At 36.5% G+C, this 15,931-nt stretch overlaps 1 protein-coding gene across 2 annotated transcripts in view; it reads left to right on the forward strand.

The window, feature by feature from the left end:
- The window catches only part of RUNDC3B (RUN domain containing 3B), a 142,130-nt gene that overhangs the window by 108,764 nt on the left and 17,435 nt on the right, over positions 1 to 15,931 (forward strand). Inside the window, exon 9 of one of the 2 annotated variants that reach the window (XM_080818592.1) lies at positions 10,946 to 11,092. The exons of the other annotated variant lie outside the window; for it this stretch is intronic. Coding sequence (XP_080674718.1) covers positions 10,946 to 11,092 — 147 coding nt within the window. The remainder of the gene's footprint in view (positions 1 to 10,945; positions 11,093 to 15,931) is intronic. 2 annotated transcript variants of the gene reach the window in all.

Consider the following 15,931-nt stretch of genomic DNA (forward strand, 5'->3'; position numbering starts at 1 on the left):
GGCTTTGAATTGTTAGCTCCTAACTCTATTCTCCCCATAAGGCCAGTTACTTGCAGTGTGATATTGCAGAACACTATCTTTTATTTTCATGATGATTATAGTTTAAGATTTTTTTGGTATGCCATGTCGCAAATGGCACTGGAGTATATCCTAAGAATTACAGATATAGCTATATAGATACATATATAAATGCTAAGTGGAAAACAAAGCAAAGGTTTGTTGCAGTGGTGGTAAGAATTTTGCTACTCACTCTCAGGACTGAATTCATAACGGTGGGCTTCAAATGTGCTGCCTTACCAAATTAAAAATTGCTTTGTATCACTCACCTTTTGGATTGCTCAGGAATACTTCGAATCACAGATGTTAAATCCTAAGTGCCAGGGGTCATATGCCTTATATATCCAGTTGCCAAAAGTGTATCTTCATGGGCATCAGCATAGCCTCTGAGGTAAGTGAGAAAGAAGCAAAGTGAGGGAAAGAGGATAACACTCAAGTCTGGAGACATAGGCCAAAGGACTGAACAAATGAACAAAATAATAGCTTTGAATTGACTAAGCACCACTATCAAAATAGAGATTATGGAATTCTAGATCTTTTGTAAAACTTGTAAGTAGCAGCAGACTTGAGCCTAATCTCTGAAAGGAAAAAGACCAAACTGTGGAAATCTTATTTTCTCTCTCTCCCTCTCTCTTTTTTCTTTAAATAATGAATGTTATATTCAGGGCTGAAAAAAACATAGAACCTCATTTTTAAATCCAGTTTCTCTGTATTTACAAGGAATCTTAGGAATTTGAGAACAGAACTGGAAGGAATCAGGAACACTAATGTTTAAGGATTAAGGGGAAGAAGGTACCTCCACTGAGACCAAGAAGGAACAGCCAGATACATAAGGAGTTTTATTATTATTTTGTAAGAGAAAAATAATGTATATTAGATTCACTTAGGAAGCATTAAAAAGTAGCATTGCCTGGACCCCACCATCCTAGAATCTCATTTCATTGATCTGAGATGAGACTAGGTATTGGAATTTAAATACTTCCCCAGTTATTTGAATATATAGTCAGGGTAGAGAACCACTAGACTAGAAGTTTGTTGTGATGTTTAGCAAAGCACAGTGGTATTTATTATGGTCTTAACAGAATTAAATTGCTTCCCTAGACATGAAAGCTACCTAAATGTTTTATTATTTTAAACAAGAAAGATGCATTGGTATTTAATTTCTAATAGCTTTTTTTAATTAAAATTCAATGAGCTAACATATAGTACATCATTAATTTCAGATATAGAGATTAGATATTCACCACTTATATATAACACCCAGTGCTGATCGTGTGCCTTCCTTAATGTCCATCACCCAGTTACTCCATCCCCCCTCCCCCCATCTCTCCTCCAGCAACCTTGAGTTTCTTTCCGATAGTTAAGAGTCTCTCATGGTTTTTCTCCCTCTCTGATTTCTTCCCGTTCAGTTTTCCCTCCTTTTCCCTATGGTTCTCTGCACTGTTTCTTATATTCCACATATGAGTGAAGCCATATGATAATTGTCTTTCTCTGATTGAATTATTTTGCTCAGCATAATACCCTCCCATTCCATAGACATCAATGTAAATGGTAAGATTTCATCCTTTTGATGGCTGAATAATATTCCATTGTGTGTTTGTGTATATGTGTACACACACACACACACACACACCCCATATCTTCTTTGTCTATTCATCTGTTGATGGACATCTGGGCTCTTTCCACTTTTGGCTATTGTGGACATGGCTGCTATAAACACTGGGGTATAGGTGCCCCTTCAGATCACTACATTTGTATCTTTGGGGTAAATACCCAGTAGTGTAATTTCTGGGTCATAGGGTAGGTAACTTCTTGAGGAACCTCTATAGTGTTTTCCAGTGTGGCTGCATCAAACTCAACACCCAAAAACCAGGTAATCCAGTCTAGAAAAGAGCAGAAGACATGAACAGACATTTCTCCAAAGAAGACATACAGATGTCCAACAGACACATGAAAAAATGCTCAACATCACTTGGCATCAGGGAAATAAAAATCTAATAGTTTTTTTTTTTTAAGATTTTGTTTATTTGACAGAGAGAAAGAGACCGAGCACAGGCAGGGGGAACAGCAGATGGAGGGAGAAGGAGAAACAGGCTTCCCACTGAGCAAGGAACCTGATGTTGAGCTCAATCCCAGGACCCTGGGATCATGGGGTCATGGGATCATGACCTGAGCCAAAGGCAGATGCTTAACTGACTGAGCCACCCAGATGCCCTTCTAATAGTTTTAAAGTATAGTATATTCTGTATTTTCTGTCTCCCCCTGAAGATATTATTTTTCAAAGTTCCTTTTCTTTAAGATTCTGTGTTGTCCTTTGGATTTAAAAAAGAGTAGGCCATAGCTTATTTTGATAATGATAAAATCTGCTGATTTATAGTTCAATATTTGTTTATTCTGCTGACATTTATTGAGCCCTTCTATCCTAGGTACTTGGCTTGGTGCTAAGAACATAGAAATAAATATGGTCTAGTTCCTATCCTCATAGTGCTTACAGAGGCCACAGTCATAGAAACAATAATAAGATGTCACAAGTGCTATGATAGAGTTATGTATGGGATACAGTGGGAAACAAAGGATTTCATTGTAAAGGAGAATGAACTGGGAAGGGTTTAAGATGGTTATACTAGATGCTTATACTTATTCGTTAAAGTGTTTTTGACATTTGATAGACTACTGTGGGAAAAGATGGGCCTCCCAGGCAGAGAAGACAACAAAAGCAAGTTGATTAAAGATTAAAGAGTCCAGCAAATATAGGGAGTGGCATGGTGGCTCCTTGTTACTCAAACACAGAGGGCAAGCATGTATGTATGTGGGGCCAGAGGAGAAGAGACTTTATATGCCATGCTAAGGAGCTCTGTGGAGTTACCAATATTATATCAGATCAGATTTCCATTTTAGAAAGATAAACCTTTAAAATAATATTTTCTAATGTATAGACACTTATTGAGTATCTACATTCTCATAGGAACTGTGCTAAATACTAAGAATTTAAATATGAATAAGGGGGCACCTGGGTGGCACAGTTGGTTGACCATCTGACTCTTGGTTTCAGCTTGGGTCATAATCTCAGGGTCGTGAGATCAAGCCCCTGTGTGGGACTCAAGGCTCAGTATGGAGTCTCTTGGGATTCTCTCTCCCTCTCTCTCTGCCTCCCACTCATGCAGCCCCCCCATCTCTCTCTCTGAAAATAAATAAATAAATCTTTTTTTAAAAAGTAAAACATAAATCTGAATAAGGTAACTTTGAGGATATCAAAGTTGACTGATAATCTAAATGGTGTGATATGTGTATAGAGATACATATATATAGGTATAGTAGTAAAGGTATGTGCACTTTATGTAAGTAGAACAGGAATAGTGGTCCAGAGAAAGCATCACTAAGATGTTGATGTTTGAATAGAGCTTTTCAGAAGCTCTTTAGATCACCAGGTGAGAGGAAAAAGAGGAAGGTTATTCTGGGTAAAGAAAAGAGTGTATATGAAAATATGGGTACAAAATATATGAGGCAGATCAATATGATAAAATATTAACTGAAGTATTAGAAACAAATAGGTTTTTTGGAAACAATGAAGTATCTTTTACTGGGACTATACATTTTACCTGAGATGGGTCTCTACTAAAAATTAAAATGTTGAAAGAGCAAAGAAAAAAAAAGACAAACCAAAAAACAGACTCTTAACTATAGAGAACAAACTGATTAACTATAGAGAACAAACTGATGGTCACCAAAGGGGAGGTGGGTGACGGGATGGATGAAATAGATGATGGGGATAACAATCCTAGTTCAGTTTTGGGAGATTATATGTTTCTAGGAATTTATCCATTTCTTCTAGGTTACCCAATTTTTGGCATATAATTTTTCATAATATTCTCTTATAGTTGCTTGTGTTTCTGTGATTTGGTTGTTATTTCTCCTCCTCTTTCATTTCTGATTTTTTTTTTATTTGAGCCTTCTCTTTCTTTTTCTTTTGATATATGTGGCTAAAGGTTTATTATTTGTGTTGGTATTTTCAAAGAACCAGCTCTTGGTTTCATTAAGTTGTTCTGTTGTTTTTTATTTCTGTTCCAAACTTTATGATGTCCTTTCTTCTCCTGGCTTGGGGTTTTGTTTGTTTTTCTTTTTTTAGCTTCTTTAGTATAAGTTTAGGTTGTTCATTTAAGATTTATCTTGCTCCTTGAGGTAGTTCCGTATTGCTATAAACGTTCCTCTTACAACAGCTTTATCTGTATCTCAAAGATTTTGGAACATTGTATTTTCATTTGTCTCCATGTATTTTTTTTTATTTTCTCTTTGATTTCTTAGTTGGCTCTTTCATTGTTTAGTAGCATGTTATTTAACTTCCATATATTTAAGTTCTTTACAGATTTTTTCTTGTGGATTTCTAGTTTCATAGTGCTGTGGTCGGAAAAGATGTGTGGTATGACTTCATTTTTTGTTTGTTTGTTTGTTTTGTTTAATTTGTTGAGTCTTGTTTTGTGGGCTAAAATGTGATCTATTCTGGAGAATGTTCCATGTGCACTTGAAAAGAATGTGTATTCTGCTTTTTTAGGATGGAATGTTCTGAATATATCTGTTAGATCCATCTGGTCCAATGTGCCATTCAGAGCCACTGTTTTCTTGTTGATTTTCTTTTTGGATTATCTATCTATTGATGTAAGTGGGGTGTTAAAGTTCCCTAGTATTACTATATTGCTATCAGTTACATCTTTTATGTTTGTTATTAGCTGCTTTATGTATTTGGGTGCTCCCATGCTGTGTGCATAAGTATTTACAATTGTTATGTCCTTTTGCTGGATTGTTCCCTTTATGATTATGTAGTGTCTTTTTTTTTTTTTTTTTTGGTCTCTTATTACAGTCTTTGTTTTAAAGTCCAATTAAAAAAAATTTTTTTTTAATTTAACCTCTGTCCTCACCATGGGGCTTGAACTCACAACTCCCAAGAGCTGCATGCTCTACAGACTGAACCAGCATAAGTACTTGTCTGTTTGGTCCAATATAAGTATTGCTACCTTAGCTCCTTCTTTGATCTTCCACTTTCATGATGTTTTTCCATCCCTTTCCTTTAATCTGCATGTGTCTTTAGCTGTGAAGTAAGTGTCTTGTAGACAATATATTGATGGATCTTGCTTTTTAATTCATTCCGTCACCCTCTTTCTTTTGGTTGGAGCATTTAGTCCAGTTACAATCAAAGTAATTATTGGTAGGTATGTATTTAAATGCCATTTTGTTAATTGTTTTATGGTTGTCTTTGTAGTTCTTCTCTGATCCTTTCTTTTGCTCTTTTCTCATGGTTTGGTAGCTTTCTTTAGTGATACACTTGAATTCTTTTCTCTGTATTTTTTTTACCTATTACCAGTTTTTGATTTGTGGTTAGCTTTAGGTTTATATATAAAATCTTTGCATATAATAGTCTATATTAAGTTGATGGTCGCTTCGATTTGAACCCATTCTAAAAGCACTATGTTTTACTTCAAACCCCCATGTTTTTACATATGGTGTCATACTTTACATCCTTCTATTTCATGAATCCCTTGACTGATTTTTGTATACATACTTAATTTTAGTGCTTTTGTGCTTCCTACTTTTCTTGCTCTTATTTATAGTATTTCCACTCTAAGAATCTCCTTTAACATTACTTATCAGGCTGATTACATGGTGATGAATTCCCTTAATTGTTGTTTGTGTGGGAAAGTCTTCATCTCTTCTTTTATTCTGCATGATAGCCTTGCTGGATAGACTATTGTGAGCAGCGCATGTTTCACTTTCAGCACTTTGAATATATCATGCTCCTCTCTTCTGGCCCATGAAGTTTCTGCTGAGAAATCAGCTGATAGCATTAGGGGTTTCCCTTGTAACTATTTTCTTTTCTTTAGCTGCTTTTAAGATTTTCTCTGTATCACTACTTTTTGCCATTTAATTATTATGTATCTTGGTGTGAACCTCCTTGAATTGATTTCATTGGTGGATATCTGTGCCTCCTGGATCTGGGTTTCTGTGTTCTTCCCAATATTTGAGAAGTTTTTAGCTATTATTTCTTCAAATAAATCTTCTGCCCCCTTCTTTTCTCTTCTGGGATCCTTATAGTGTAGATGTTATTACACTTGATGGTGTCACTGAGTTCCCTTAATCTATTCTCATTTTTTTTTTTTCTTTTTTCTTTATCCTGTTCTGCTTGATTGCTTTCCATTACACTGTTCTCCAGGTCACTGATCCATCCTTCTACTTCCTCTACTTTATTCATTATTCTCTTAGTGAATTTTTAATTTCAGTTACTGAGTTCTTCATCTCTATGTGATTCTTTTTTGTATTTTCTATCTCTTTGTTGAGGGTCTCACTGAGGTCCTCCACTCTTTTCTCAAGTTCAGCAATTATGTTTATGACCATTATTTTAAATTGTCTATCAGACATATTGATTGTCTCTGTTTTGTTAACTCTCTTGCTGTGATTTAGTCCTCTTCTTTCATTTGGGACATATTTCTCTATTTCCTCATTTTTGTCTAACTCTCTATGTCTGTTTCTCTGTGTTAGGCAAGTCATGTGAGTCTCCTGCTCTTGAAAGTAGTTGCCTTATGAAGAAAAGTTCCTATAGTGCCCTTCAGGGCAATATCCCCTCTTCACCAGAACCTGGAGCTTCAGAGGCATCAGCTATTTGTGTTGCATGCCCCTTACCATTGTGACTGAGTGCTTTTCCCTTCTGTCATCTGCGATGGCACTTTTGCCTGTTTCAAGCAGCATTTGGTCCCTTTGTTGTTAGTGGGTCTTTGGACTTGAGTTGGGTCAGACTAGGCATTTGCCAGAACTGTGGTTACACCAAAAACAATGGGTCACTCTCTCTTTGTTATCCCCTGAGAGACTTTCATTGGTGGGCAGGGCCTGCAGTCGGACTGGGTATCTGCCCCCAGCCCACTGCTGGGACTGCAGTGGAGCTGGTTCATGGGTATATTTCCCTTTCATCAGGGCAACAGTCTTTTTGGAGTGGTGTTAGACACTGTCGGGCTGCTTGCACAGTGCTAGACTTGTGGTGCCTCTTTGGATGGACTGCTGCCTAGGGCAGGGTCTGCAGAACAATGTGGGGGTGGGGCACACTTTTAATAAGTGTAGTGGGCGAGTAGGTTTGCTATGGGAGGGGAGCTGGAGCCACTTTGTAGAGCTCCCCAGTGGGGGTTGGAGGGGGCAGTCCACAGGAGAGAACAGGGGTGGGAGGCACTGCTAGCAAGCTACATAGAGAGTGCTTGCAGTAGTTCTGCAGGTGTCTGTATAACCAGGCTGGGGGACAGGGTAAGGAAATGGTGCCCATCAGCTCTTTTGTTCTTGGAGAAGTCTCCTAAAGATCCCTGCTCCACAAGCACACATTCTGCTAGTAAATAAATTAGTAAATAATCTCCTTTCCATATATCCCAGGTGTTTTTCAAACTGATGTTTCCATGATATATCTCAATATATATATCTCAATCACAATAGCCAATAAGTGGAAACTCCTGGGTGGATGGATGGATAAAGAAAATGTGATATATGAAGACCCTGTGTCTTTATCCACACAAGCACACTATAGAGAATTATTCCACCTTAAAAAAAGGAAATCTACAGTTTGAAACAATATGGATGAAATTTGAGGAAATTATGCTAGGTGAAATAAGCCAGATGGAGAAAAACAAATAGTGCATGATCTCATTTATATGTGGAATCTGAAGTAGTCAAATGCATAGAAGCAGAGATTAGAATGGCTGTACCCCTTTGGGCCTGGAGAGAGGGGGAAGTGAGATGATGTTCAAAAAATAAAAGGTTTCAGTTATGCAAGATGTATAAATTATGGAGATCTATATACAGCAACATGAGTATACTTAATACTGTATTGTATACCTAAAGTATTCTAAGAGGGTATATCTCAAGTGTTCCCATCATACACAAGAGGCAACTGTGAGGTGATGCATATGTTAATTAGCTTGAATGTGGTGATTATTTTGTTATGTCTACAAAATCAAGTTGTACATTTTAGATGTATACAGTTTTTAATTGCTAATTATACCTCAGTAAAGCTGTAGGGGGATTAAATTAGAACTTTTGTGGCCAAATTCTTGCATAATTCCTATTGAAAATCTGAAGAGAAATGATCTATCTAGCAATTTAAGGTAGCTACCACAGGAAAGTTCTTAAAATTAGCTGTGATAAGTATGTTGCTGCTGCTTTTGTAATAAATAATTTTCCTTTATTGTACCTTTCTGTAGAATTATTACCTTAATGAGATGTTCAGTTGCTAATGAGAGACTTATATCATAGACAGAAATGATAAGTAGAATCTCTCTCATATAGAATGATTTAATTTTTAGATTAGCTTATTAGTGTTAACATTGGTTAGAGTTCTAAGTAAAGTTAAATGCTAAAAATCACATAATTTTACCTTAAATTGCCACTGATTTCACACTAGGAGATAATTTGAATAATTTAAGATGAACCTATTTTTAAGCTTGGCCAATGAGAAAAATATCCTCATTTTCCATATTAACCGCATTTATATTACCTTTGTGTAGGTCTTAAAGTTAACTAGGTATGTTTTGCTTGTTCTCAGTGAGTAATAGGATTCTTTGATTGTAGAAAAGCACAGTCAACTCTTAAACAAAAATAGAATTCCTTAGATTGATATCAACAACTCAAGGAATGGAAAGAAAGACTGGAAAAGTAGGCTTGGAGAGAGGTAGGCTGAGCTACTTCAGAGCTAGCAAGTAGGAACTTGAGGTCTGTCTCTGTGCTGGTCATTTTGGTCAGAGCCCACTGCTAGAATGTATAAACTGCTTTGTCTCTTCATTATCTAAGTAGACAGAATCAAGATTCAGAATTCAGGGGTAGGGTTTTCAACATCCCTTAAATCTGCTTGCCTGTTCCTTCGTATACTAGAGCAGTGAGAGAAGGGGCCTTACACAAGGATTCTCTAGGAACATTTCCCATTTGCTGTGGCAACACAAAGCCAGTATTGTCTGTCTCCACATTCGTCACAGAAGGTGGAAAGCAGGTGCAGCCTGGATGGAAGCTGAGCCTGTCCAGTATACTGCAATCTCTGTCTCCTGTTTCAAAGCACAGGGCAGCTGCCCATAGGAAACAATGTCATTGGGATTTCTAAACACAGAATTCTAAAGACAGTACCATAAGTTGTCATTAGGCAGAAATTTTCCAGGGACAAGTACTGTGTAAAAACTTCTGTGAAACTTAGTTCTTTTTTTCATTTTTGCAGTGTAAAACTTTTCAATTTCCAGGAATAACATATTCTAGATTGGAAGTTGTACAATTACTTATATTGACTGAATTTTTCCAATGTCATTTCCTCACAGATGCATATTTGTCTTTCTTGCATTCTGCTCTGTTTCCTGTAAACAGTGATGACATCGAAGTTGGGTTTCCCAGTGACACTCTCTGAGACCCTAGAGAGAGTGAATATATGAAAGAGAAAGGTCTAATAAGAGAAGCCAAAATAATTACGGCTTATTTTAATAGATTCTCTGGCCAGTAACTCCATTTCTGCTTAACCTGATTTTCTGTCAGTCTTGAAGTTTTTCTGAACTCTTTATTATTTTCATAAAAACCCATGTTAAAGTACCTTAAAAGTCCTTTTTAAAATTTTCATTCTTTTTCCGGTGAAATGAAATTGTTTCAGGTAGCCTACAAGAATATCTTAATGTGATACCTTCTCACAGACTTCTGCCTCTTTCACTTTTTTAGGATTCCATTCTGAGATTAAACTTAGTATTTACTTCAAGTAATGTTTCTTTGTGGCATAGATGGAGCAAAAGTATACACAGATACCCTGTAAAATCAGAAATATTCATAAGTATCCTGTTAGAGACATATAAATATATAGAGACATATAAAAATCAAGTTTTCCATTTGAGTCATAGTTTACAGCTAGAGGTGTTGTGTAGGTTCATTTTTTGTGTGCAGGATTGTCTTGCCAGCACACCACTGCTCTGCCACCCACAGCAGGATGATTGTTTCAGACACTTAGCGGCAGACACATAGTACCTCCCTGCTTCTGAGATGATGGCTCAGACTTTGGTATACCAAAGTCACAGACTCCTGTTAGAGAAGGCGTCCTGCCTACGTGGTATTTTGAAGTTTTTAGAGGTAGAATAGGGCTTTTGCTAACAGAATTATGCTTTTAAATTTATCTTTAACCACCAGTTCAAATGCTGAATTAGTCTTGTGATAGCTATTAATTGGTTTGTGAGGTTTAAATTTTGGCCCAAAGTTAGCTCTTTTGCAAATTGTTATTAATGAGTAATGGTTCTACGAAACCGAGAGTAAATTGTGAACTGTTAGAATGGCTTCATTCCATATTTGAAATATTTCTAGTGGGTTATAGTGTTCAGTTATCATTGATTTAATTATTTTCATAACGGTTTATTGGTAGTTACTTCTATTAAAAAATTCCAGACACCTTATGGATTTTTTTTTTAGTATTTTTCTGCATTTAGTTTTATTTTTTATTCATTTTAATTCTTTTTTGTTTACTAAGTTAAATTAATAGAGTGAATGTTGATGCTAGAAAATCATATACATGGAATCTTTTCTTATTTTAACTGGAATCTAATAATCTATAACTTTAAGATACCAAAATTTTTTAGGTAAGGTGGAAGATGCACCTTTAGTTCTTTAGTAATATCTGTGTGGAAAAGATCGGAAGTCTGAACTCCACACGTTAGTGGTTTGTTGTAGTCTGTAGAGAAAGAATGAAAACCACATGTGGTAGGAGACATTAATAGCCCCGATAGCTCTGTTGACAATCTGTTAACATACCATTTTAAAAAGATGAATTTTGGGGGCCAGATTGATACCATTAGGTTCCTCTGCCATTGCAGAACAGTGAAGACAAAAGCACTCACCATCTTAATATTCACAGGACTGTGCTAAAGAATAATGATTTAAGATCAAGACAAGAGTTAACTGCCCACCTCACCAACCAGTGGCCTTCCCCAGGAGCTCTGGATGTCAATGCTGTTGCCTTGGATACGTTGCTTTACCGAAAACACAATAAACAGTGGTATGAGTAAGTGTAATACTTTTTTTTCCAACTAATTACAAATTTAGTTGTACCCAAACACATGGTTATCCACTTTGGTTTCTCACTTATTCTTTCTGAGTTCATTATTAACTTAGGGCAAAAGTAGAATTTAAGACTACTTTGGCTTGATAAAGTCAGATTAAGGCAGTGAATATGTTAACGTTTTGAAGCCAAGGCACCCTGGGGAAGTAAAATATCTAAGAAATTCTTATGCAGTCTTGTGCCAGCTACCTGCTTCTCCCTTAAGTCTTCAGCCAGTCCTTCAGTTAAGTCTATGATCTTGTATTTAATGACCCATCTATTTTTGAATTTTAGCTTTGGTATTTGTATTTGCCTTAGGATTAATTTTCTTGCTAGTTAGAAAACACAAAATTCCATCTCATGATAGATTGAAAAGATATTGTTCTTGGTGGGTCTGAGAGAGGTTTGTTTATTTTTGAGAAATCTAATTTTTGGAGGCTATAGAAAATATAATCACTCCACCTGTGGGCCATAAGATTCTTTTTGTATTTCTTTGTCCCACTATTTAGGACTGTACATTAAGTCATAGTGTTGAAATGTTGAGAGAGCTGCATTCCTTTGGAAAAGGCTATATTCCTTTGGAGTATCTTCATTTTGAAAGATAGCAAAAATTGTATTACCTTCTTTTGGCTTTGAGCCACTCTTCCCGTCTTGATAACTTTTTCAGTATCTTTATTTTCCTCTCTTTGGCTAGTTTTCTAATGATTTCCTTCTGTCCCTCCACCCCTTCTGTTCTCTCCCTTTCCTCCCTCCTCCCCCTCCATTTCTTCTCTTCCTCCTTTCTCCCCTTCCTTCCTCCCTCCCTTTATTTTTTTTTTAAATTTCTTCTCCACTCTTCTTTTTAAGCCCTTATTTTTAAACCTCACTGGTAGAGCCACACATTTCCATCTGTGCTTCTTAGGGTGCTTTTCACTAGGTAGTTAGTAACCAGACATTTCTACAGGGATTGTTTCAGCGTAGGCAATTTCTACCCGCTTTACTATGTGATTTTTTTCATCTATTAAAGGGAGTACCCAAAATAAGTTTGACCTTCTGTTGCTAAAAAATGCTTCTTTTGCTTGTTTGTTTCACTGATTGCTAGAGATAGGCAGGGAAAAGTGAGCAGACTGCTTACAGAATGAATCAGTAGAACTCCCTTCAACATCTACTAACCATGTTGCTCAGTATGATTCCAGGTGTTGACTGAGTCTTTCATGGATTGTACCAAGTTCCCTTATATGCCCTCTGGAAGTTATAAACAACTAGAATATATCTTCTTATGTTGGTCTATAATTTTATTTTTCTGTGACATATACAAGTAATAAAAGAATACTAGTTTATTCATGTTTCTGATTTCTGATTGAAAAAAGAATCTATTGCAGTAATTGGTCCACTTATCTCTCTATAATGCATGAGATGCTCCTGCTTTTATAACTGTAAAAATATTATAACATTAACTCCTGATATGTTAAAAGACTAATAGTATGCTTTTTATTGCAATAACCACATTGTCACTTTAGATAATAGGAAGTAAATTATTTTAGCCAAAAGACCTGCCTGTAAGACCTACATCTTGAGGAATCAGTGAGTCTGAGTGGAAGAGTTATTTCTAGTTTACTTTTGCATGTGGTAATAATGACTGGCTTTTATGAAGTATTATGGCAGCAGCAAAAGTTAATTGCAGTATCAGAAAAAAAAAGGAGTAAAATTGCCTGTTGGTCTGTCTAACATGGATCCAGACTTTATACTCCTTGACTCAACTGCTCCATTAGCTGAAGAGGGAATACTCTTGCCTTCTCAGCATCATCCTTTCATCTGGCCTTACTGTTCATATTGGTATTCTTTTAGATGGCCCTGCTACATTCCTGAACAGAATGTATGCAGCTGGGGTGTAGTATGGAGATCACTGGACCCAGAGTTTAGGGTCAGGACTTGGAAGTAATCTCTGCTACCCTACTTGCTGTGTAACAACAGTAAGCAACACCTCTTACCTTCTGCACGTGTAATTCTGGGGGTAATGCCTCTTCAAGTCAGTAATAAATTGCATGGCACCTACTACTTCTCAGGGAATCTTTATTTATATTCTATATAATCTCTTTGGTTTGTGTTCTTATATAACTTTGTATCTTCCATGTTTCAGAATATGCATTCACCCACTGTCCTCAACTCTACTTTGTTAGAGAGTTTGTAAAAGTTACGTAAAATTAAAGTGACCAGCAGATCCCCAGTTCTGATAATATAATCCCAACGTTTTTTTACATTTTTTAATTTTTTTATTAACATATAATGTATTATTTGCCCCAGGGGTACAGGTCTGTGAATCATTAGTCTTACACATTTCACAACATTCACCATAGCACATACCCTCCCCAGTGTCTATAACCCAGCCACCCTATCCAACTCCCCCACCGCCCAGCAACCCTCAGTTTGTTTCATGAGATTAAGAGTGTCTTATGGTTTGTCTCCCTCCTGATCCCATCTTGTTTCATTTTTTCCCTCTCTCCCTCCATACCCCCACGACCCCCTGCCCTGCCTCTCAAATTCCTCATATCAGAGAAATCATATGTTAATTATCTTCCTCTGATTGACTTATTTTGCTTAGCATAATACCTAATCCCAACTTTTCAATGTAAAAATGGAGACTATATTTCCAGAGTAGAGCAGCGCTCAGTAAATCATGTTTGAAGCAAATCATTGCTTTTCTCAGGATCTGGTTTTTGTTCCCCCCGAATCTGTACTATAAGCCAAAGCTCTTGAAGTAACCTCATCACTGATTCCTCTTAATTTGACCAGTATCTTCAGCAAGTTTAACAAACATTTATCAAGAACCTACAAATTATGGAACTGGTGGCTAAAACCTCTTAATAAGGAATATTAGTGCTCTTGATAATTTGGAGAAAGAAACTGGCCCTATAATTAGTCTTTATGTGATGTTATAATTATAATTTCCTGCTAATATGGGATGTCTGCATTTCTCTAGGAGCTCTGTCGAGTTAGCTCCAAAGGGAATGATATTGTGCTGTTTGATTTAATGAATTTCTTGGTCTAGTTGCCATCTCTTTTTTTTTCTTTTTTTTAAGATTTTATTTATTTGACAGACAGGGACAGCAGAGAGGGAATACAAGCAGGGGGAGTTGGAGAGGGAGAAGCAGGCTTCGCACTGAGCAGGGATCCGGAGGCGATGTGGGGCTCAATCCCAGGACCCTGCTCAACACAGGACGCTGGGATCATGACCTGAGCTGAAGGCAGATGCTTAACAACTGAGCCACCCAGGCGCCCCTTGTTGCTATCTCTTAAAATGAGTGATGGGATAACTTGGCTATGTTATTACCTACTCATAGAAGAATCTTTTTCACAGTAGAATATCTCACACTTATTTTCATTTACTATACTCTTTATAAAACTTTAAAAAATCTAATTTCCAGTTTTTTCTTGATTATTTAGACCTGGCAAGGTCTAATTAATCATGCTCGGTTTTATATCTTTTCCTTTATCTCAAACATAGGAATATCATGTTAAAACTTTTTAAAGCATTACAGATTGACTATAAAAATTCAACAGTAGGGGAGCCTGGGTGGCTCAGTGGGTTAAAGCCTCTGCCTTCCTCTCAGGTTATGATCCCAGAGTCCTGGGGTTGAGCCCTGCATTAGGCTGTCTGCTCAGCAGGGAGCCTGCTTCCCTCTCTGTCTCTGCCTGCCTCTCTGCCTACTTGTGATCTCTGTCAAATAAATAAATAAAATCTTTAAAAAATATATATATATATATATATATAATTTTATATTATATATATATATATATATATATATATATATATATATAAATAAAATAAAGGGTGCCTGGGTGGCTCAGTGGCTTAAAGCCTCTGCATTTGGCTCAGGTCTTGATCCCAGGGTCCTGGGATCGAGCCGCACATCAGGCTCTCTGCTCAGCGGGGAGCCTGCTTCCCCCCCACCCCCCTGCCTGCCTCTCTGCCTACTTGTGATCTCTGTCAAAGAAATAAATAAAATCTTTAAAAATAAATAAATAAAAATAACTTTAAAAAATAAAATTAAAAATTAAAAAAAACTCAACAATAAGTATATAAAACACACACATACAGCAATTGTTTACTTTTTTTTTCCAGTATGTTCTGTTTAGTGTTTTTTATATGCAAAGTCTAGGCCACATGATCTTGTTAGATACTGGTTATATACTGTTAACTAGAGTATATGTTCTATAATCTTGTTAGTTTATTGCCTAACCCACTCATTTCCATCCTAAAAGATCAGATTCATTGTTCTTATTTTTACTTTCTACTTAAGTTTTTTTACTCTTCTAAATTTATCATTGCTTTTAATTTGGCTATCATTCACCAGATTATTGAGAATTATGAGCCTTTATATGCCCTTCGTGATTTTTGTAGGCTAATTTTTTTGATGACTTATGAGTGGATTATAAGTAATTATAACTTCAGATGTCTTATAAGTTCTCCTTCCCATGTACATTTTCCCAGTACTTTCGGAGTAGGACTCCCTGAAGCAATGAGGCTGTAAAAATATTTTACAGCTTACGAGGTTTGCATTGACCTGACTCACATATGGCCTTCCCTTTCAGGCTCCCATGCATCCTTCCATTAATTTTAGTAGATTAAGAGTATATAGATATTCTGATAAAGGAAATGCTTATTTTGTTCGTTAAATACATTTCTATAAAAATCAAACCAAGAATAAAAAGAACAGCCTATCACTGGCTCCATGCACATTCATGTGCCTCTACGTCTACAGTGTGCAAATCTCTGTTTTTATTTTCTTCATGTGGATAACGTCTCCTGAGCCTAACACTCTT

This window comes from Martes martes (assembly GCF_963455335.1).
Source record: "Martes martes genome assembly, chromosome: 11".
NCBI classification, from domain to species: Eukaryota; Metazoa; Chordata; class Mammalia; order Carnivora; family Mustelidae; genus Martes; species Martes martes.